General features: G+C 44.7%; 1 protein-coding gene across 12 annotated transcripts in view; it reads left to right on the top strand.

Annotated features, from left to right (window-relative positions):
* PTPRT (protein tyrosine phosphatase receptor type T) overlaps positions 1 to 22,889 on the top strand; it is a 690,852-nt gene that overhangs the window by 550,809 nt on the left and 117,154 nt on the right. For 6 of the 12 annotated variants that reach the window (XM_090286420.1, XM_090286415.1, XM_090286423.1 and 3 more), the window contains one exon: positions 3,396 to 3,425. The exons of 3 other annotated variants lie outside the window; for them this stretch is intronic. In XM_090286420.1, coding sequence (XP_090142546.1) covers positions 3,396 to 3,425 — 30 coding nt within the window. The remainder of the gene's footprint in view (positions 1 to 3,395; positions 3,426 to 22,889) is intronic. 3 more of the 12 variants (XM_090286422.1, XM_090286418.1, XM_090286414.1) reach the window with 1 other exon arrangement.

The raw sequence follows: 22,889 nt of genomic DNA, 5'->3' as shown, positions 1-22,889 counted from the left end.
CCTTAGAGAAAACTCACACGTATTCCATGTTTTGGTCACAAAACAAAGAACTATAATCCCTGGCCTGGATGGCCTTGCGATTTAATTGGGAAAGGGTACTCAATTCGTAAAAGCTTGTCAGATGTCATCCTCCCGAAGTTGCCTTAAAGCTGGGTCAGGACAACGCTGGCTTTTGGTAACAAACAGGGTAACGCAGAAAACCTACTTGGAAGTGGTGATTGGAAGGTTAAGGAAGCAAGTTGTCATGAGGCGATAGCCCAGGCAGAGGTGAGTCCCGAAGGTTGACAGCACAAAAGCCCGAGGGTCCAGAGTGTCAAGTGCAGCTGGGGCTGCTGACAGTGATGAAATCCCGGCTCAGGATGGAGATCTTGCAACTAGTTCAGAAATCACAGAGCCTTAGACCTGGTGAAGAGTGACCTCTCAGAGCCTGCGATTCCTCACAGAAAGATGAGAATAATTCTCCATGGGCTTGTGTGGAGGATTAACAGAGATACACATGAGCCATCTCAATGCCTGACTCCCTGTATTGTTCAACACGCATCTGTTTTCTTCCTTTCCCAAAGGCAGCACAGGCCAGTGGTAAAGAACCTGAGTTTCAGAGCCGCGTTCCTTTCAAATCCAGTTACTAACTGAGTGGTCCTAGGCAAGAGAGTTAACCTTCTTTGCTTCAGTTTCTGCCTCTGTAAAGTGGGGGTGATAGTAATACTTATATATCAGGCTGGTTGTGAGGAATCCATAAGTTAATGCACGATAACAGCCTAGAGCAATGCCTGGCTATGTAGTAGTGCTACATAAGTATTTGTTCTTAGTTTATTACTATTTTATTATTCCCAAAGAGGCGAACACTTTGTTCTTGATCACCAGAGTGAGAAACAGCAAGCCTTATGTTTGTGGATGAGGTGGGGGCATAAAATCCTCTTTATTGAACCCTACTAAATTTTAGATGTTTAGATTAATATAACCTAGTATTACTTTAGATTAATATAATTTACTCATAATACTTTATATATCGTACATAATTTTAATGTAATTTAGATCAATTTGATCTAATGTTAATGCCCACAATGACTCTTAGGAATAAGATCATTGTTGCCCCTAAACTTGAGATGGAGAAACTGAGATTCAGAGCCCTTTAGTGACTTGCTCAAGGTCATCGGTGAGCAGCAAGTGGTGGTACTGGGATGCTAAGACATATCACATTTCCACTCCTAGAAGCTGTTTAAGCTGGTAGCTATCTATGACACTCCCTGTACATGGATAATGAAATAGAGGTCCAAGAGAAAGGATCACCTTGCCCAAGATGTCACAGTGAGTGAGTGAAAGAGCAGGGGTCAGAGCCCTGGCTTCTCAGTGTCCAGCCCAGTGTTCTGGACAATACGGAGAGCACAGGTCTCTGTTAGTCTTCAGTAAGCAGATCTTGAGTTTTCTGCCATTGAAGAATCACATTTCGAGGTACTGGACCACAAAGCCAGCAATGAGGAAGAGGAATGGTCTTATAGTGCCAACCTATGTGGTTGGTGAAGAGGATTTGATGACTTGCATGGGCCCTTCCAATTCCCACCCATCACAGTTGGGAATTCTCCACCCCTTTCATCCTCATCCAGGACCACTATTCATTGACCAGTTTTAGGAGGGACCAGATCTTGCTTCACTGTGGCTCACTTTCCCTAGCTCAGTGTCCCAAAGAAGCACAGGGCTTCTTGGTTCTGAGTCATTTTCCTTCCAAAGCTATAAAGCTGGGCTGTCTTTGTAAGTGAGAGAAAGCCTAGCAGTGGCTCTGCATTGGGATCTTTGGACATTTCCTACTTGAGAAGGGGAAATAATGAGGCTATGAAGACATGTTCCCATTTTGCAGATAGAAAGGCTGTATCTTCCTATGCCAACCAAATTGGGTGATATTTGCAATTAACCAAATAACTGAAGAGGGAAGGAAACTATTCCTTCCTACTCAGATGGATATTTGAGAACCTGAATTATTCAGCAATTTTCTTCAATCTGCAAATGTAATGGTTATTGTCAATGTAACTAAGTCTGCAAAATAAAAGCATGCTTATTTACTTTCCTACAAAATATGAAGTTTAACAAAGGGAATATTACGGACTTATTTGAGCTGTTCTCATTCAGAAGCCAAGAGCTAGAAGGGACATCAGAAGGAGATTACAGGCATTGATTTTTTTTTTTTAATTTTAGTCGTGTGAGTTCCTAAATGAAACTCTAATTTATAAAATAGATAAAATGGGGGATCTCTGGGTTTAGCAGAGAGTGGGGGACCAGCAGCCCTTCCTGGTCATTACAATGAGACTGTTCTTCAGAACCCCTGAGTTCCTGGAAACACAGTTTGGGAAACGCTGTTGTAGTTCAACTCATCTAAGGATCAGATGATGAAACGAAGGCACAGAGAGTTTATTCAAGCTGTAGTCTCTTCAGACTTAAGACTGGAATTCCTCTCTGTTGGTACAATGCTCTTTCATGAAGTTTGAATTTTGCTCTGATTATCTACTGGTCTGTAACAACCTACTCCCAGAAATTTAAGGGCTTAAAAAGAAGCTGGAGGCTGGCTGACATCTTTGTCTTCATGCCATCTCAAGGCCTTTCCATGTAGTCCTGCCACATGGTCTCTCCATCATGGCAACTTCGGGAATATTTGAACTTCTTACAGGGAGACTCAGAATTCAAAGTGAGATTTACAAAGACATGGAGGGAACTGCAAGATGACTTCTTGACCTATTCTAAAAAGTCCCAAAATATAACTCCTGTTCCATTCTATTGGTCAGATGCGGCTAGCCCTGATTCGGTATAGGAGGACACTACAGATAGGCATGAGTCCTGGGAAGTGTGGTATAGAGGGACCCTTGCAGATGGTTCCTGGGGAACCATCATGAATGCTGGCTACACGATTCCCTTGTTCTGGCATGACCTGCTCAATAAAGACTGATGTGATCTGACCTGACACAGAGAAGACAGAAGTCATTATGGTTTTTCTTAGATCATAGGAGCACTGTCACATGGAACAGTGACAGACTATCTCTGGAAGACCACAGAAACCTGACCTGGCACCACAAGTCATAATTAATGATGCTAGTTTTAGTTGACCCTAAGAAAAAACTTTCAAACAACTAATACAGTCAACATGAGATGTGGCTTCCTCTGCGTGAGTAGTGAGTTTCTCCATCATAAGAGTGGTCTTTCTCATTTTTCTCACCAAAGAAAGTGTCTGATTCTCAACAAAGATGACTTAGTAGAGAAACGTGCATCTCCTTGAGCTTAGGGATGCTGAAATACTATGTACATTTCTAACTATCAAGATTTCATATAAATCTAATTCTTGTTTATTTGTCTTTTCTTTTCCCCCCTTTTTGGACATTTCCTTCATCTGACTGCCCATCAATATATAGAAGAAATGCTTATTCCTACTCCTATTACTTGTAAGTATCGACCCGGGGTTGACTTTGCTTTGTGCCCTGGAAGGGGCCGTGTGGCATGCATTTCCTGCACCAACCAAGTGTCTGTGGGTTTCCCATACTCACTCCCGTCTAAGTCATCTGTAGCATCAGATTTGATTTTGTGTAGATGTTTTCCATTTGAAAATGCACTCATTGTTCGTGTCCATTATGTTTCTGCCGCCTTAGATTTTTCCGCCTATTTTCGAGTTAGAAATCTCTATATTCCAGCAAGAGGTCAACCAAATACTCCTGCCAGACTTGCACGCGTAAAATAGAACCACAGGTCTCAGCAACTTCAGAGTCCATTGGTGTCCACTCGGAGAATGGGTAGCCCTAGGGGCTTAATGGTTAGAAAGAAATTCGTTGACTCTTTCCACTATTTCAGGAAGTCTACAGGGCCTCATGCCTTTGTCTAGAAGCAGCATCACAGGTGACATCCAGGGTCTTTGCTTTGAACTGGAAGTATCTCAGTTTGATGTTAGCGTTAGTGATCTCATACCATCAATGCATTTTGTTGGCTAATTGCCTGTCAGCTTTTTATTGCACTTTCTAAATAAAGATGATGCTTCTTCTTATTACTAAACTAGGCATTTTTCAAAACATCAGAGTAAAGGAGAACAACTCCATAAATAGGCCCTTGGTAATGTAAAGTTAGGAAACCACTCAATCAGTCTTATATTCCTAATATGCATTTTCCATACTTTAAAACTGAGGTCCAGAGAGGCATATGAAATCACACATTCAGTCATCAAAAGCATGGGATTAAAATTCAGAATGTCTGGCTCCTGGTTAAGGATAGTATATTGCCCATCATTCCATGTTGTCCTCTATCCCTGGAAACCCAGCCTTGTGAGAGAGGTCACGTCTGGCAGTGATTACCTGACGAAGCCTTCACAGATGCAGAGAGAGCTAACCAAAGTCTCTTCTGTCCCCTCTGCTTAGTTCTTAGTCCACAGGTCAATGGTCCTAGGCAAGGAGCAGATGAGATTCTGATACCAGTACCCTCATGTTATATAGAAATCACCGGAACCCCACTACCAACACTCAAGTACCAGAGAAGTTGCTTCATTTGTCCATTCATTCATTTGACCAATAGGCATTGAACAGGCACATTCTATTTCAGACACTGATTGGAGAGATGACCAGACCAGAACTTTGAGCCTCACCCTAACAGTGTTCAGGCCCACCTGAGAGACCAGCATAAAATCAAATACTTGAAATGTCAGCTGAGAGATGTCTGTATGGGCTGTGGTATAAGAGTACTTAACTGGGTGACTCGTTTTTTAATAGGGAAGGGAATAGTTATCAGTGTTTTTAGAGATAAACTTACCAATACTGAAGAAATAAGAATTCTGAGCAGAGGGAACAGCATCTGCAAAGGATTAGAGTTATGAAACTATACAGGGTGTTGCTGGAGTGGTGGAAAGAGAATGAGCTTTAGGAATCCTGCAGCTCTGGGTTCAAGTCCCTCTCTGTCACTCACCAGTTACACAGCCTTGAGCAAATTTTCTGAACTCTTTGAGATTCCTTTCTCTTAGCTCTGAAATAGCGTCAATAGGCCTGACTCACAGTTACCTTGAAGAGGGAGTGAGATCATTTAGTAAAGTGTTTACCACAAAGTTGCCGCTCATGAAATGCTACTTCTCTTTCTTTCCCCTTCCAGAAACCACAAGGGATTGGGGCATTCATGTTGGCCCCTGGGAGCTCCTTGGCCTTGCGGGGGTTTTCATGGCCTTGACATTCCCGAGTCTGTCTGGGCACACAGTGACCCATCACAACCTCTGGGCACTTCACCCCTTCAGTCTCTTAGCCAGTTACATAGTATGTCTTTGGGTGTCCACTTTATATCATACGTTGATTGTGCTGGGCACCCTGATGACATTAAAGGTGAACAGTGTGGGAGTATAGGAGACAGATATACAGGTCCTTGTAGTTCAAGGTACAGGGATAACCAAAGGCCCTTCCATTGGTGCAGACCTGAAGTCACAGATCCTAGAATGTGAAACTCATGCTGGCTCAAGAACTGATGTAGTTAATATTCAAAGAAAGGGAAGACCTGGCAAAGCAGACCGAGAAGCAGGAGCGTTCTAAGAACCACAAGGAGAAGGCTGTTGCTGGGGAGAAGCTGACACTAGCAGAGTTGCTGCAGACAGATGTGAGCGGAGGGCATGGCATGGCCCTGACATTGGCCATCGGTAGTCATGTACGCAGCTCATGGGGTAGGGCTGGGAAGGGAAGCCAACCTGTCCGGGGCCCATGCAGAACCATACTTATTTTTAACCATTGGGCCCTAAAGTAATGAAGAAAAATGAGATTAGCCACTAGAAGGATCAGAGAGTCCTGGGTACCTGTGTAGGTAAAGTCAGGGAGCCGGTGCAGAAGATGCTGGGAGTGGGGGTCTATGGAAGGGACGGTCTTGAGGCACAGGGTTTGGGGACAGGAAGCAGCCTTGGAGGGGAGGAGCGGCAGGTCTCAAGAGACCACAGGATTAAGATGCGTGGAGATGGAGAAGAGCGAACAGAAAGGGAATGATGACCTCTGTGAGTTCCAAATTCAAAACCCCCCTCTGCCAAATCTCAGGTCTAGACCCCGAGGGGGTGCTTTAAACCCTCTCTACTGAAAGCATGGGCTATAGACCAGCAACGTTAACACCACTTAGGAGCTTCTTGAAGTACCTGGGGTCCCTGCTCGCACTCCTGAGTCAGAACCTGCATGGTAACAAGACCCCCAGTGACTCATGTGCACGTTCAAGTTTGAGAAGCACTGACTTGACCAGAGTCTCACTTGTCTCACCTATAAAATTAAAAAAATAATAATACTCTTCTTCCAGGGGTCAGGAGTCCACCTGGTCCCTATAAATCCCAAAGCCGTCCATGAAAGAGAAATTTCACTAACACACTTTGGTTCAATAATTTTGTTTATAAAACCCATATTTATTCACTCAAAAAATATTTGTGGGGCGCCCACCTATGTGCCAGGCACTGGTCAAGGTTCCAAGATATATGGACAAAACAAACAAAAATCCCTGCCCATGTGCAGCTTTATAGTGGAGATGATAGAAAATAAAAAGATATATAAGGAAAATAATATAAAGTTTATGTGATGATCCAGAGAGATAAGGAGAAATAGATAAACCTGAGATAGAAGATGTAAAGGGTGAGTGTGGGAGAAGCCAGGGAAATTTATTTTCAAACACAGAGACTCTCACCGGTTCCCCCCATTGAAAGGTCCCATACACAAGACCAGGGGACCCCAGACTTTTTCTGCAAGCAAATTTTTTGGCTTTGTGGGTTCAAACCGTCTCTGTTGCATCTGCTCAACTCTGACATTGCAGTACAAAGTGGCCATAAACAATATGTAAATGAATGAGCATGGATTTATTCCAATAACATTTATTTTTTAAAAATCAGACAGCAGTCACATTTGTGCTGAGGGCCTTAGTTTGCCAATCCCTACCTTAGACTTTGAGATACAGAGATACAGAGGGGATGAAGTTCAAGGTTTATCCTATTTCATTGAGGTCTCGTGTTTGCTGTGCAGATGAAGAGGTAAATGAAGTGCACCGGAACCAGCCTAGAAATGGGCAGATATTGAAAAGAATTCCCTGTTGGTAGCTACCATGTGCCAGGCTCAGGTAACACAAGCCCTTTGAGATACATGCTGTTGTGTTGAGTTTATTTAGATACGAAGACTTAGGTTTGAGGACTTGTCTACATCCCATAGCCAGGATGTGACAGGGCTAGGGTTTGAACCCAGGACCACACACCCACAAGTCATACTCATCCTTTTCACCAACTCCTGTTCTTCAAGGGGTGGGGGACTCCTGCCTGGGCCATGTGCTTGAAGAGTTCGTGGCCAGGCTGCGGGGGAGCCAGGATTCAAATGAAAGTCTGTGTGCCTGTGGAGCTTCCGTTCTGTGCATGGACATCAGTGCCTTGCTAGGAACAAGAAGTTGTAGCTATTCCTGGCTAGCAAGGAGGGCCTGGGATAGTCCTGTCTTTACTTTCCTTGGGATTTACCACATGGTCAGAGCTGGAAGCATCAGGCAGCCTGTTCGGAGGTAGCCCAGGGGTTAGAGTGAGGAGTGACCAAAAAAACTCTAATGACCAGGATAAGAAGAGCTACAGTTAGAAGGACCTGGTGACCCCAGGGCACAGTGGAATCTAGAATGGGATCCTTCACTGTCTAGTGCACACACAAGAAAATGAGAATAATGTGGATTTTGGCATCAGGCCTACATCACGATTCTAGATCAGCCTCTCCTGTCAGGCTTGGAATAATCAGGACCTTGAACAATCATGGGAGTACTCTGAGCCTCAGTTTCTCCATCTGCAAAATGGTGATGGCAATAGTGACTTTCCAGCATTTTTGCAAGGGGTGATGGACGGGTGTACTTGCAGTGTGGCCAATACAAAGTAGGCATTTTATAAATAGCAGCTATTATTCCTCACATTCTGAGCTGACAGAAATGCTTCTCTAGAACTTCATTTTGCTTTTCTATAGTAAAGCAGACCCAACAACATCAGTGTCTGCTTTTTAAAAGGATATTAAGAGTTAATGCATGTTCGCAGGCTAATTTACCTCAAGGTGTGTAATGGGCACAGTAATTGTTTCGAACAGAGACATTTTAGTGGAGTAGTTCTTGTAAAAGTGCTAAGATGTTTACCAACTATTCTGGTGGAGAGAGAGCATGTGGCTATCTCACTTAGCCTTGGACAAATGCCTTGTGCCAGCGCACAGAGACAGTGATCTGGGCTGGTCCCTGTCTGCAGACATTCTGCAACTCTTGGGCTTTTCCCATATTCTTCCTGCTTCTCCCATTTCAACATATTCAAATCTAACATCTGTTCTTCAAGGTCCAGATCGAACAGTGACTCCTACAGGAAGCCTTCCCTGATTCTCTCCACCTGCGAGAATGGCCTTTTCTCCAAACTCTCACTGTAGTTACTTTGTTATCACAGGCAAGAACAAATAGGTCTTAAGAACATTTCTTGTTCATTGAGGCATTCCCCGCGGTGCCCCTAACACGCACAGTGGACTCCTGGTAAATGTATGTGCATGAATGAAAGAACAAGATGAAATTAAAAGATCTAACAGCTTCAGTGAATTAGGGAGATGGTTCATTTTGAAAAAGAAAACCTAGAGCAACAATTTTTAGATCACTCCAGACCTCACACATTCCTTGCAGAAGTGGCTTTCAGGAAACCTTTGCTCCTGTTCAGCATCAGTGACCTGGATAAGCCACCCATTTTTTTCTGAGTCTCAGGTTCTTAATATGTAAAGTAGAGATACAAATGCAGAGCTCATAGAGATCTTGCAAGGATTCACTGAGATAATGTTTGACAAAATGTCTAGCACATAGTGAGCTGTCAAGCAAAGTAAGAAACTACCTCCTTTTCTCAAATGCACACACCTTTGTGCATCCTAGGCTGTTGCAAGTCAAATATCATTGCCTCACTACATTTAAAGAGGAATTTAAAATTATTAAATCAAGAGATACTCAAAAAGCATTTTATGTAATTTATCAGTCACTTCAAATAAAAATGAAGAAAAAATAGATATAAAAGGAAACCTTTTAAAAATGATAAGTATCAATTACCAGAAGCTCATGGCAAACATATCCACAGGTGAAAATCTAAAGCATTACCATGACGGCATGTCAGGGATGCCTGTCACACTCCCGCTATTCAGCCAAGGGGAAAGCCTCGGTGAGAATTCTGATTCCTGAGCCCCGCCCCTTTGGGGGTGTGGCCGGGATCTGCATTTTAACCCACATCCCAGCTTATTCTGTTGCACAATGACACCCTCTCATCACCATGATATAACTATGCCCTCCTCAATGTCGCACCTTTGTACCTGCAGAGCCGTCTTTCTGGCACACCTATCCAACTTCCGTGCCTGGAAAAATCCCAATATCTTTCAAAAGGGAAAACGGTTATTCTCCTATCTAGGTGGCCACCCCCAGCTCCCACAGACAATATCCATAATCCTGGGCTCGTATTTCTGCTGTTACATTCACCTTTCATTCATTCTCCCATTGACTGATTTATTCCTGAACCATTCTTGGCTTCTACTGTTCTCAGTGTGTTTGTGTAGCTTGGTGCCCAGACAAATCAGGCACCATAAGTTTGAATTAATTAAATGAACAAGTGCACACACATGTGGGTGCACATGTGTGGTTGCTGCCCCCCGTTTTTGTTTTCTCTCCCATGGAGTTATATTAGTCCATGCTCTAGAAATTAGTTTATATTCATTTTTCTTTATTGTGGCATAGGGTGGTGGTGGCGCTTTCTGATCACCTATTTGGTAACTTTAAATTGGTTTTAGGTTTCAAAATGTTGTACTCTCATGTCACAATTAAATATGTGTAAAAGTGATGAATACAGCTGCTCAAGATCGATACAGACGCACTGCGTACATCATGTATACAGGCAGATTCAGAGAGGGGTTGTGACTGAATGGGTACTTGATTGTTTACTCTATTGAATTAGAGTCTAAACACATCAGTCATGAATACCAAACAGAGCAAATCTATAAGTCAGAATCTATGCCCTTAATCAGGGAAAATACAAATGAATGTTTCCCCTCCAATGGTGGCGAAAGATGTCTATACTTCATTTAAGCTTGTACCTTAGGTTTTAATACCAAGCAGGTATTAAGGATGTCTTGAGGCTTAGCAAGGTCTGTCTGTGATTCTAAATGCTTCTATTCTGTAAACACGTCTGAACTTAGAGAGCGTGGAGGAGTCTTTTGACAGAGAGGGCTGGCCAACTGAAATGTGTTTGGAAAGAGAAGTTCCTGTGGAGGACGCCGCGATGTGCTACCCAGATCCCCTTTTAAGAATGAAGGTTACTCCCCACCCCCACCCCCCACCCTCATTGCCAGAATTGTTGCTGGCAGACAAGTCTTGGCGAACAGCCCCCTTCTGGACTACTCGCCCTTCAGAGCTGCCTCCCCCAAGGTCATCCATTTAGTCAGTCACACGGGTGTGGAAAAGTCACTCCAGCTTCAGAACTTCCCACTGGGTTGGCTCAAGTCCCCACTGCAACTGCATCACTATTTAGTTTCCCTCTGTGTCCACTCTTTTCCCTCCCTTCCCCTCCCCTTCCCTCCTTGTTTCTTCCATCCTTTCCCCTCCCCTCCTCCTCTCTTCAATCCCCACCCCTCCCCTCCCCTTTTCTTCCCTTCCAAGATGTTGACCCCAGAAGCTCCTCCTAATTGGTCTCCTGCATGTCAATCTTTGTCTCGGCATCTAATTCTCAAGGAACACACCTGTAACAGTGCCTTTGTCTTTTCTTCAATTTGGCCTGGAGACAAGTGAGTTTGAGCATGTGTATGCCCCTCCCCCGACCATGGACACCTCATTTGCCTGTGGACACTTTGTATACCAACTCTTTGGAGTCACCACTTTATTGCCTATGGATGATACTCTAAAAGGTCCTCCCTTGGGCACTTATTCATTCACAGGCGTTTGTTTGTCACCTGTGCCTGTGCTGGGCACAGGGCTGTGCGCATCTTCATTCAGAGCTCCTGCCGGGGGAGCTCACAGTCTATCATGGAAGAGATTGTAGTAAGATCTTTTCGCTGAGCCAGCCAGAGAAGAGAACTGGGTTTCCAAGAGCCCGGCCACAGTGTCCCTTAGCAATGTGTCATCAGGGCAGGAATGGATTTAATTCTAAAAGCACCTGCCTTCAGCAAGCATCCCCAAAGTGGGACTGGCTCTTGCAGGTAGGGCCATGGCAAAGAGAGAACTCTGAGGTACACAGACTGGAAAACACTGAAGTACTCAGCATAGTGCTTTTAATGGAAGGAAGTGCTTTAATTAAGCTCAGCAGTGATGATGATGATAACAATTACACCTTATTTGTGTATGTTGCTTTATTTCTTCCAAAGTGATTTGCCACCTATTTTCTAGTCGTCTGGCTGGGCTTGGGGGTACTTAGCAAGATGTCATTACACAGATGACTGTGCCACATGGGAAGGAGCCCTGGGCATTCCAGCCCCCCAGTTTTAGTTCAGTCGCTTAACTCCATCTTGGCGTCAGTTCTCCTATGTAAAATCGGAGTAATAACACTTTATTTCAGAAAAGCTGTGATGTTTCAGTGGTATAGCCTTTTATTCATAAGCATTTACTAAGCAATTTCTTTGTGCTACACAGCGAGCTAGGTGTTAAGTATTTAGGAAGAAATATCCTTCTCTCAAGGAGCTCACGGCTAAAAAGGCAACTTGGACATGTTAACAAGGAGGTATAAAATAAGGTTATAAATACACAAGAGAGGAGCAGCAATGACCTATGATAGGGGGGAAGTCGCTTGGTCTGTGTTAAGGAAAGATCCCACAGCTAAAGGTCCTGCGAGGCACCTGGTGTAGAGCAGATGCCAAGTGCTCCCCTAAAGAAATGACATATTCACCCCCTTTCCTTTCTGACTTCACTATCTTAAAATACGCACACGGACACATACTTCCCAGGGAAGGAGAAAGTCTGATTCCCATTTGACTACCGAATAGCTATGCCTCCTAAGCTCTGTGAGTTTCCATTCCCTCTCTGTAAAATGAGAATGATAGTGATCAATTCATGAGATTATCAAAAGAAGTTAAATAATGTAAAGCATGTGTCAGGGAAATGGTTGTCACTCATTAAACGGTAGAGCTGAGCTAGAACATAGCAGTAGCTGGGTATGTCAGGGGAGGCAGGCAATAGAGATTGTGGCTTCCAAACTAAGTGACATGGAAGAATTTGTCAAACAGAGTGAAGTAAGACCACTGAGATGGTGGCTTTTACACTTTACAAATTTTCTTCTTTGAGCAATCAAATTGGACACCCCTCCTCCTGGCATCCATGCCTGCTGTTATCAACAAGAGGGATCGAGGAGAGTTAATTAATGATTCTGGCCAGAACCGCAAAGGTAGTCAATGTCATTTTCACACAAGAAGAGTTTGTAGACCAGTAGATAGAAAAAAAGGTGGTGGTTGAAGGTAGAAGGGCTACCAGGGTTATTTCTAAATATAGGGGATAGGGGACAAGCTTGTCTTTCTTAATGTGGCTGCCAAAAGCTCCCTTAAAAGAGGCATGGTCCTCAGAACACAGAAGGGGCCACTGTGTTCTGTACAGGGGGCATCATGCCTCCTTCCTTGGAATGGAGGGCAGCCAGGTAAAGAGGGAACCACAAGCCACAACCTGTAAAGAAAGACTGCAGAATGGATTGCATTGGTCTTAACTGATGCCTAGACATGTTAAGATTCCCTAAGTTGTTCTGATCAGAAATGCTGATTGAGAATCACCCACCTGGGAGAGCTTGAGAGGCCAGGGTCACAGAATATAGGCATTTGGAAGATTAGCTCCAAGCATCGGTCTGGCCACAGAACCCTCAGTTAAGAATTTGGTCTCATGGGATCATCAAATAGGTACAGCTTTGGTTATGGTAGTGGAACCTGAGTTAGGAGGGCAGAGTCTATAGAAGATAGAATGCTATTTGATGGCACCACTTCCTTCCTTGAAATATTAAAGTCAACAATTCTTATGCTATTCATAAATGTGTAGAGGCCATTTAATGAATAGCAAAAATGCCCAGGCTCATTTCTAAATAGTAGCTAATTTCTCATAGCAATTGCTCCCCACAGCGGTGTTGGTGCACTATGAGGACTGAAGACCCCTGTGCCATGATCAGTCTCCTGAGAAATAGCTATTCATAAGCATTCCCTGTTTATGAGGTCTCCTTTTAAGCAGAGTAAAAGAACATTGACTGAGCTTTCTGGAGCACTTTTTCACTCCAATGGCTTTGAACCACGGTGCAGGGTACCCTAAGAGGGTGGAAATGTGTGTATGTTACAACCACCAACATTAGGCTGAAGAATTGAAAGACTAGCATGGTCATTACCCTGTTTTTAATGGGAGACTTAATTTTTGTAGAGTGAAACTATGGTTTCATTAATGTTATAAACCAAACTGAACCTCAAGATTAAGGAAGACTTTTTTTTTTTTTTCCTAAGAAATGAAGGTTTTAAATTTCTTGTTGACACTATTACAGATGTCCCCATCCCCCATTACCCCTTCCCTCAAACAGCTTAGCAACCATGTGCTTTTTTGGAAATGGAGAAAAGCTAAGATAATCTGTATTTTACCTTATTCTCTCTTTCTCATGTCATTTATAATTTGGACATCTGCTGCCAAGGAGACAACTTCTGATGAAAAATCTAATGTGGTTGATAAGGGATTTTATACTATGCTTTTGTCTTTGCTTTATACAGCAACACTACCATGAAAATGTGGCATCTAAAGTTTTTCAGGGGACCTGTAGCTAATTCAGAGTGTATACCTCCATCATATTAGCGTGCAGGGGGTTTTCAGCTTCTAGGCTGGATGCAATTTACTCAGTAAATTATACTTCAGTAATCTCACCTCCTACTCCTTAATGGCATTAAACTGTGCTTTTGCCTTGGCTCTGAATGGTGAGGAAAACATTACTTAGAACCTAGAAGCAGTATTGGAGTTACGAAAAAGTGTGGAACAGCTGCATTTGGGTTTGAATCCTGGACTCTGCCACTTTCTAACCCAACTTCTCTGAACTTCTGTTTCCTCTGTAAAAGAGGGACAGTCATACCCAATTTGGAGCATTGCTGTGGGATTTGCCAGGATTTTGTAAGATATTGTAACGCATATCTGACATCTGGCTCGACATCTGACACGCACGCAGTAGGTGCTCAGTCGTCGTCGTCGGCAGCCGTCCGTCTCGAGAGACGATGGTGTAGCTTCTTAAGAGTCTATCTGCACCGCCGAGAATGGCTGTGCAGTCCGACTCGGGAGTGACACGGTATCTGTCTCCTCCCGTGTTGAATCGACATCTTGTGATGACGCTGGAGTGTCCTCTCCAGTGAAGCTGAAGCTACAGAGCCTGGGCAGAGTGATATGGAGGGTCTGCTGTTGCCCATGCAGCAGACCCCCCCCTCTCTTCGCAGCTGAAGGGTCCAAGGGAAAGACGGAGTCAATACAGCTTGGCTTCAGGTGCGCCGCAGGAGTTGCCAGTGTTGACTACACCGTCAAACCGCCTTAGGGACTCCGGCTCCGGATTTTCTGTCGGGGTTTACTCCCTTAGCCTTTCCCCTGAAGAGGTATGCCGCAAGGCAGCGGAGGTTTTTTGGAGTCAGAGTTTTCCTTCTCTGATGTGCCCTGACTGGTAGATCGAACCAGCGACACTTAGCTCGCAGGCTGACGCTCAATCCACTGAGCCAAACCAGCCAGGGACAGGTGCTCAGTACATTGCAGTTATTATTTATTGTGCATTATGTTTTATAGTACTATGTCTACTTGCATTTTGCAGTTTATCAAGTACTTTCAGGTAGATGTCTCGTGAAATCTGCAAGTTGCTCTCATGAGGAAGTATTTTAAATGGAAGGAAATAAAGGCTTATCAAATTGACCAAGGGCCCAGGATATATGAGGAAACAGATCCATGGAACAGAGAGTTGCCAATTAATGGGGCTGTGTTCTTATCATGGGGTGGGACATGGGCATGATAAGGATTCTGAAGGAGGCTACTGCACAAGGTAGCAAACTGATAATGATTACGCCCTCTGAGACCAGGCAGAGCATGGGATGAATAAGGTTCAAGGTTGGTCCCTACCGGAAAGTTTTATCCAAATTATAACAGGGGAGGGAAAATAACTGTGCCAACCGCTTTATTTCTTTAAGTAGACTCACTGCATAAACAGGACAAGAATCAAACAAGAGCAAAGATCATTCATCTTTTTACAGCTTTATGAAATTTTATCATCTTTGTTGGAGAAACAAAAACAAAGATTAAAGGGAGGATAGGTTTGGGGTTGTTTTGTAAACAAGCCTCTTGAGTCAGACTTTTAATTTTCTAAAGTAAACCTTCGTCCCTTAACGTGGTTTTGTTTATGGCGTCTGATAAATAGTGGTGTGCCGTGGAGGCGATGTCATCCCTACTCAGCCGCATCAGATATAAATGACTATTAAAACGCACCGAGGTGATTATGAGGTTTAACATGACCACAGGTGGCAGTCATTTTCTGGGCAGTTGAGGTTTGGAGCCTTGTCCCCTCTTCTGTCTTTCAAAATACATGTGCAGTGACATTTTGGATTCAGCTTGCTGATGTCTGCAAGAAACCCTGCTGGGCTTTGATTGGGTTTGCCTTGAATCAGTAGATTAGATGAATTGGGTGAAAATCGATGACTTAGTATTGAGTCCTCTGGCCTCAGAGTGTGGTACGTCTCTTCTTTTGCATGAGTCTGCCTTAATTTCTTTCCTGCATGCAGGTCCTATGCATGTTTTGGTGGGTTTGTAGCTGACTGTTTCTGTTTTTTTCATGCTGTTGTAAATGGGGTTTTTTTCATATTCTGATTGTTCCTTGTCAACATATAGAAATGACACTGATTTTTGTATGTTAAAAAGTAAATGTACATGAAACCAAAAAATAGTAATTCATAAGGCAAGCAAAGAGAGGTCTCAGATGGAGGACAAGGGCTGTGGCATGACAAAGGGACCAGGTTAACTAACCCAGGCCAGGTGCTTAGCAAAGTGCCCAGTACGCGTTCCAGATGTTCGTTCATTCCCATGCCTTACCTTCTTGTACTTTGCAGAGTTTTAAACGCCAGGCTCTACTGCCCGAGTGGAGGTTATGGAACTTAGAACTGTGTGATAGTTAAAATGTTAAGACTTGGTTTTAGGCAGGCCTAGGTTTGGATCTTAGCTCTACCCTATACGAGCTGTGTGGTCTTGAGCATCTCTCTCACACTCTCTAGTCTGCAGTTTCCTACACTGTCAAGTGAGGATAATACATGATAAGATTGTGACTTGACCATATCCCAGTGCCTGCATTAGCTATTCTCGTTGTTGCTTTTGTTGTTGAGTTACAAGGAGGAAGATTCAAGGGAAGTACAAAGAAGGACTTTATTATGGCAATGCTTGTCTTACAGTAGGACGAGTTGAATGTGAGGTAGCGAGCCTCCCATCACAGGAGAATGGACCACCCCTATCTGGGATGCCAGAGGGGGAGTCAGGCCTCCCTCAGAGTTGCTGCTTGCATTCAGGTACTGCAATTTCTTCCCACGGCATTAGAAGCAAGTGGCAGCCATCGCAGGTCTCCCCAGTCGCCTAAGACATCTGACCTACAGACGCAATGGTAGACAGAAATGGTATCCATGAAAAAACAAATGTAGACCCAACTCATCTTCCCATCAGCTGCAGTTTATGATTGCACATTAAATGCAATTGCGTTCTTTAGGAGGCTGGTGTTGAGACGCGTCGTCTCTAGCCCAGTGCCATCCATTCCAGCTTTCCCCAGGAGTACAGACAGACCAGCCGCCTTCCTGGGGTACACTAATTAATTTATCTCAGGCTTGTGATTTTACAGTGCTTAAGTGCTGGAGCGTTTCTGTTTATTCTTCTGCCTGCAAAGCACCTCACGTAGCATAAGACCATGAATCTCCATTGCAGACACTGTCTGTCTTGGGCTAGGGAACAGCCCGCTGGCTGCCTGTTGTCTTCCTGGCACAGCCTCTTCCAGCCAAAGTAACACATCCATTAATTTATCCTTAATGACATTTTGACATTCCAATCAGTTCATCAGATGTTCCTTATGCACGACTTCTCCCGCACGGCATGGCCAGGGTGCCAGGCCACTCTTGATGCATTAATAATGCATGAGACCAGTGCCCCGCTCAGTATCCTCTGACAGACAGACACATGTGCTAGCCACAGACCTGATGTTCTAACAGCCCTGCTCCCCGATGACCCACACCGATGCCTTCAGAGACACTTTTGTCTGTGTTTCCGGCTTGCTGTGCTCAGGGGAAGCTGGTCAGTGCCAGGTGACATGTCCTAGATCAGAAACATACATGCAACAGTGTTATTTGGGGGTAACAGTGTATTAAACCCCTGTCATGCTCCAAGGATTTTAAGAGCTTTATTTCCACTAATTCAGGTGGAAGAAGGATCTATGACAAACCTAACATTCTGAATTTCATTACTCTGCTACTACTTAAAAATAATGATCACAAAGACATTCTGATAGCAGTGGATATCAAAGAAGAAAGGAAAATTATCCTTAATACCTTCAATCTAGCACATCGGCACAGATACGCTCTCATAGTGGTAACCACAGTGTAAACACAGTTTTTATTTGTGAGTTTTATAAAACTTAATGTAATCCAGTTAGCACTTTTCCATGTTGTCACATAGTTTTCATTTTTAATGGCATTCCATCATTTTAATAGCTGCATAATATTCCATCCAGGGGACGCACCATAATTTACTGAACCAGTCCCCTCTTGCTAGACATTTATGAGGCTGTAAGTGATTGTTTGCTCTTCAAGGAGAGGAGCAGAGCAGACTGAAGGAGAAAGCAGAGCTCTGCAGGCTGAAGAATCAGAGCTCAAGTCCCACCTCGTCCTTTTACCTGTTTTATGAGTTTAAGACGAACCCTTCTGGGCCTCGATCTCTCATCTATTAAAGGAAATTGTCACCTCTTATAGTGTTGCTGTGAGGATTGCCAGTGTGTTCAGGGTATCAAGCATATGGTAGAATCTGCTAAATGTTAATCATACATTCATATGTATTGACCTGTGGTTCACAACCAGGGGCGATCTTCCCCGCACTCCCACCCAGGGACGTTTTGGCAATGTCTAGAAATATTTTTTATTGTTTCAACTAGGAGTGGGAGGAGCTACTGGCATCTGGGGATAGAGGTTAAGGATGCTGCCAACCATCCTGCAATACCCAAGATAACCCCATGTAACAAAGGGTTACCCCACTCAAAATGTCAATAGTGCCAAGGTTGAGAAGGCCCTGGAATAAATGGAGTTGTGTCTTCCAGTGTTATCCACATAATGTATGCATATTTCCCTTTTTATTTTTATTTAACAAACCGGTGGGGCCTGCTGTGTGGAGGCCCTGCTCTCATTGTTTACAAAACAAAACAATCAACCACAATTTTAAACCATTTAATCGTGAAGCTCCCCCTGGCTGGTTTGGCTCAGTGGATTGAGCGTCAGCCTGCGAGCTAAGTGTCGCTGGTTCGATCTTCCAGTCAGGGCACATCAGAGAAGGAAAACTCTGACTCCAAAAAACCTCCGCTGCCTTGCGGCATACCTCTTCAGGGGAAAAAGGCTAAGGGAGTAAACCCCGACAGAAAATCCGGAGCCGGAGTCCCTAAGGCGGTTTGACGTTGTAGTCAACACCGGCAACTCCTGCGGCGCACCTGAAGCCAAGCTGTATTGACTCCGTCTTTCCCTTGGACCCTTCAGCTGCGAAGAGAGGGGGGGTCTGCTGCATGGGCAACAGCAGACCCTCCATATCACCCTGCCCAGGCTCTGTAGCTTCAGCTTCACTGGAGAGGACACTCCAGCGTCATCGCAAGATGTCGATTCAACACGGGAGGAGACAGATACCGTGTCACTCCCGAGTTGGACTGCACAGCCATTCTCGGCGGTGCAGATAGACTCTTAAGAAGCTACACCATCGTCTCTCGAGACGGACGGCTGCCAATGAATGAATGAATGAATGATTTCCCTTTTTATTACTATTGCAGTAGAATAAAGTCCTGGGAAAATGGGAATTCCGGATTAAAAGGTATATTATGCCTATTGGCAGTTTAAGGAGTGGGGTGGGTAGGAGATGGGAATAAGCTTTAAAGTGACCGATGGAGACAAGACGGGAGATAAATGATATGAGTTCCCCAAGGGGACTGGAGAAGACATTCCATAGACCAGCAGGTCTCGAAGTCTAGTCCCAGCATCTCCTAGGAACTTGGACATGCAAATTTGCAGGTCCTGCCTCAGACTCACTAAATCAGGAACTCTGAGGGTGGAACACAATCCCATGCCACCTCCAGTCTGAGACTCACTGCCGTGTACCTGCTGCAGAAAAAGGCCAACTTGTAGGACCTGTTGAAGCATGGGCAGTATGTGCAGAGATAAAGTGTCAAGTATAAATCGTGGGGATGCGAAAACGTGGGGCAGAGCAGCAGTAAAGGAATTATGTGTCATTCATTCCTTTAGTCAGTCAGTAAACATTTTTAAAGCTTTTACAACATTGTGCCAAGTGCCAAACTAGACGCTAGAGGAGATACAAATACATATATAATGTAAGTTATTATAATGAAGGGTAATAAGAGGGGCAGGCAAATGACTAGGATGCAAAAACAGGAGAAATTAACATTTATTATTTCTAATCATCATAGTAATTCTGTGAACTAGGGCTTACCTAATACCCATCCACAGATGAGGAAACTGAGTCTCCACCTCGTAGAGATGGAGCCACGATCATGATTATACAGCTGGTTAGAACCATGGACCAAAGTTGATGACTCCACAGCACCAAGAACAGAGAACCATTTGCTTAGCCAAAGGTGCAGAGCTCAGTGGCCTGAGAGTTTTCAGGGCAGTTCCCAGTGTCTGACTCATAGATTCTGTCCTCACTTTCCCAGGAGGCACGTATTCCCTTCTCATCGCCTGTTATTCAACAAACACTTATATAGAGCTTATTTGGTAGGTAACAGATTCTATTGTAAGAACTTTAATATTTACAAATCCCTGTCTACTGCAAATGGCTGTGTGAATTCACTATGATTATTTCTACTTTACAGAGGACACTGAGTTATAAAGAGGCTAAGTAATTAGCTAATGAATGATGGAGCCAGGATTTGAACCCAGGCAGTCTGGCTCCCGAGCCCATGCTGTTCCCACTGAGTTCTGATTCATGATCCAAGGGGTAGTGTGGTCATAGGCCCAGAGGGAGGAGGGCCTTGCATCCATCTGGGACCTTCTCCTGGGCTGGTTCCCCAGCCAGCTGCAGAAAATGGTCAGCCTGGATTCTGACTCTGCCCTTAGAGGAAAGAGTATGATGTGTAGGGGAGCCCATCCCTGCAGGGGAGAGAGAGATGCAGGCTCAGGCAGAAGACAGAGGCACGGGCAGACAGGTAGAGGCACAGACTCAGAGCACAAGACAACAGAGAGGTGGAGGTGACAGAGGGGGTGGCTGAGGTCCCTTGGCCTTTTAAATCATAATAAGATCTGCTGCTATGGCTTCCATAACTTTGCCCCGCTGGTGGAAGCACAGAAAAACCCAAAGGGAGAGCGATGGGGGCAGGAAAGGAAGGACCACCAGCTATGGTCCCGAACTGGTGCCCAGTGGAGGTAACAAGCAGACAGGATGTGCATTGCCTGAAGGATGTGAATGGGAAGGAGTGCAAGCTTTCTGGCTCCATTCGTCTATACACGTGTGTGCACGTGTGTGAGAGTATGTGTTTGCCTGGTGAGGAAGGGAGCCAGCTGAGAAAGCTGGGGACAAGGATGGAGATGTGTAGGTCCTTGGCTGAACATGACATAACAAGGAATCTTAGAGGACATTCAGAAGCCTGGGTGCCTGAGTTTGAATCCCAGCTCCGTCTCTGGAAGCCTGGGTGACTTTTGTTGAATTATTTCAACTCTCTCTGCCTCACTCTTCGATCTCATCAAATTGAGGTTTTATTTCAACCTCATGAAGTTATTAGGAGAATTAAAGAAGGTGATACACTGTGTTTGGAAAAGCCTTGAATAGCACTTGGGATGGAGTACGTGCTATATAAATGTTTAATAGATAAATAAAATAAATTTAGGATTTACTGTTTTGTGGTCATTGTAGTCATTTCCTAAGGCTGCCGTAACAAAGTACCGCAAACTGGGTGGCGTAAAACAACAAAATTTATTCTCTTATGGTTCCGGAGGGTGGATGTCTGAAACCAAGGTGTCAGCGGGGTCATGGCCCTCTGAGACTCTGAGTGGAATCCTTCTCTGCCTCTTCCTAGTTTCTGGTGGCAGCCGGCAGTCCTTGGCGCTCCCAGTCTTGTGGCTGCCTCACTCTCATCTCTGCCTGTCATTACATGGCACCCTTCCTGTGTGTCTCTCTCCAGATTACCTTCTTCTTGTAAAGACACCAGACATATTGCATTAGGGCTCGTCCTAATGACGTCAGCTTAACTTGATTACATCCATAAAGACTCTATTTCCAAATAGTGTCACATTTGCAGGTACTAGAGGTTAGGACATCAATTTATCTTTTAGGGAGATCCAGTTAAGCCAATAACAGTAATTTGAAAATCATCAGTTCTTGCCGTGATTCTTAGGTGCCAACACGCCTCTGCAGTCAAATTAGCACCCAGGGAGGTGAAAGGGTGTGTCCATGGTAACTCACTAGGATCTCCTGCCTCCTGGTCCTCCGTTCACTCATGAAACCTGAGAAGGAACCTTTGCTCACTCAGACCTGCTGAAAAGCGCATTTTTAACATCCCGTTTCTCAAACTTCTGCATGCATGAGAACCGCCTGGAAGACTTGTTACTCGCCTGGAGTTTCTGATGCCGTAGGTCAGGGTGGGACCAGGGAAATTGCGTTTCTGATATGTTTCCAGGTGAGGCTGCTGCCACTGGTGCAGAGACCACACTTGGAGATGCTCAAGCCTGGTGGCCCATGATGATCACCTGGGGAGCTTCTGCAAACCCAGATGCCCAGGCTGCACCGCAGACCAATTACATTAGAATCTCATCAGTAATTGTTAAAGCTCCCCATACGACTTGTGCAGCTGAGGTTACGAAACCGGGCTCTGAAATACATCAAAGATCGCTTTTAGAGAACAGCCATTCTTCAGGGCCTCTGCTTCAGAGGATTTGTGTTTAATACTTAATGAGGTCATTTAAATTAACACGGCTGTTTCCTGTATTTAAAGGATTATCATGCCAGCAAGCATTTATTGAGTGCTTACTATGTCCCATGTGCTGGGGAAAACGCTTTGCTAGTCACTTACCATAGAATCTCCACAGCCGTCTTCCCGGGAGCCCTGCTGTTACCTGCGTCGTCCAGACAGGAGGCAAGCGCCATGCCGAGGGACTGGTCCCTTGTAAGTGCTCACACAGCTAGTGTGAGATGGAGCCAGGTTTGGATGCCAGGCTGTCTGGCGCCAAAGCCAGTGTGTTAACGGCTGCACCACCCTGCCTCCTGACATAAGAGAAAGTGTGTATTCTCCTCTAAACCCTGCGCACCTCCGTACCCTCATTTACCTGTCAACTCTGATGTGGCGCAGCCCAATGGCTGCCTCGTCATAGTAATTCTGAGTTAGTGGGGCTTGGATTACGAGGCTTTGCTGCATTCATAAGGGAATAGGGTCATGTGTACCACGGACTGAAGTGGCACTTCCGATGTCACCCCAAAAGGGGAAGTGGAGGAAAGTTGGAACAGGTGTCCTGAGCTGGCAGACAGAAAGCAGGGGTGGGTTCTGTGGCCTCCACCAAGGTGCTGTCCCTGTGTCTTGGCTGAACCCCTCCTTGGTCCCAGCCTCCATTTCTTCTATCAAGGAGCGGATGGCCCAGTTTGCTTCTGGGTCTGAGGTGTAGCGTTAATTAGAGATCCTGTCACGTCAGCCCAGCAGCAGCCTGGCTTCAGAGAGGACAATGCCA

This window comes from Furipterus horrens, unplaced genomic scaffold (assembly GCF_987537825.1).
Source record: "Furipterus horrens unplaced genomic scaffold, mFurHor1.1.pri manual_scaffold_8, whole genome shotgun sequence".
Classification (NCBI taxonomy): domain Eukaryota; kingdom Metazoa; phylum Chordata; class Mammalia; order Chiroptera; family Furipteridae; genus Furipterus; species Furipterus horrens.
This window is presented reverse-complemented; position numbering and strand designations above follow the sequence as displayed.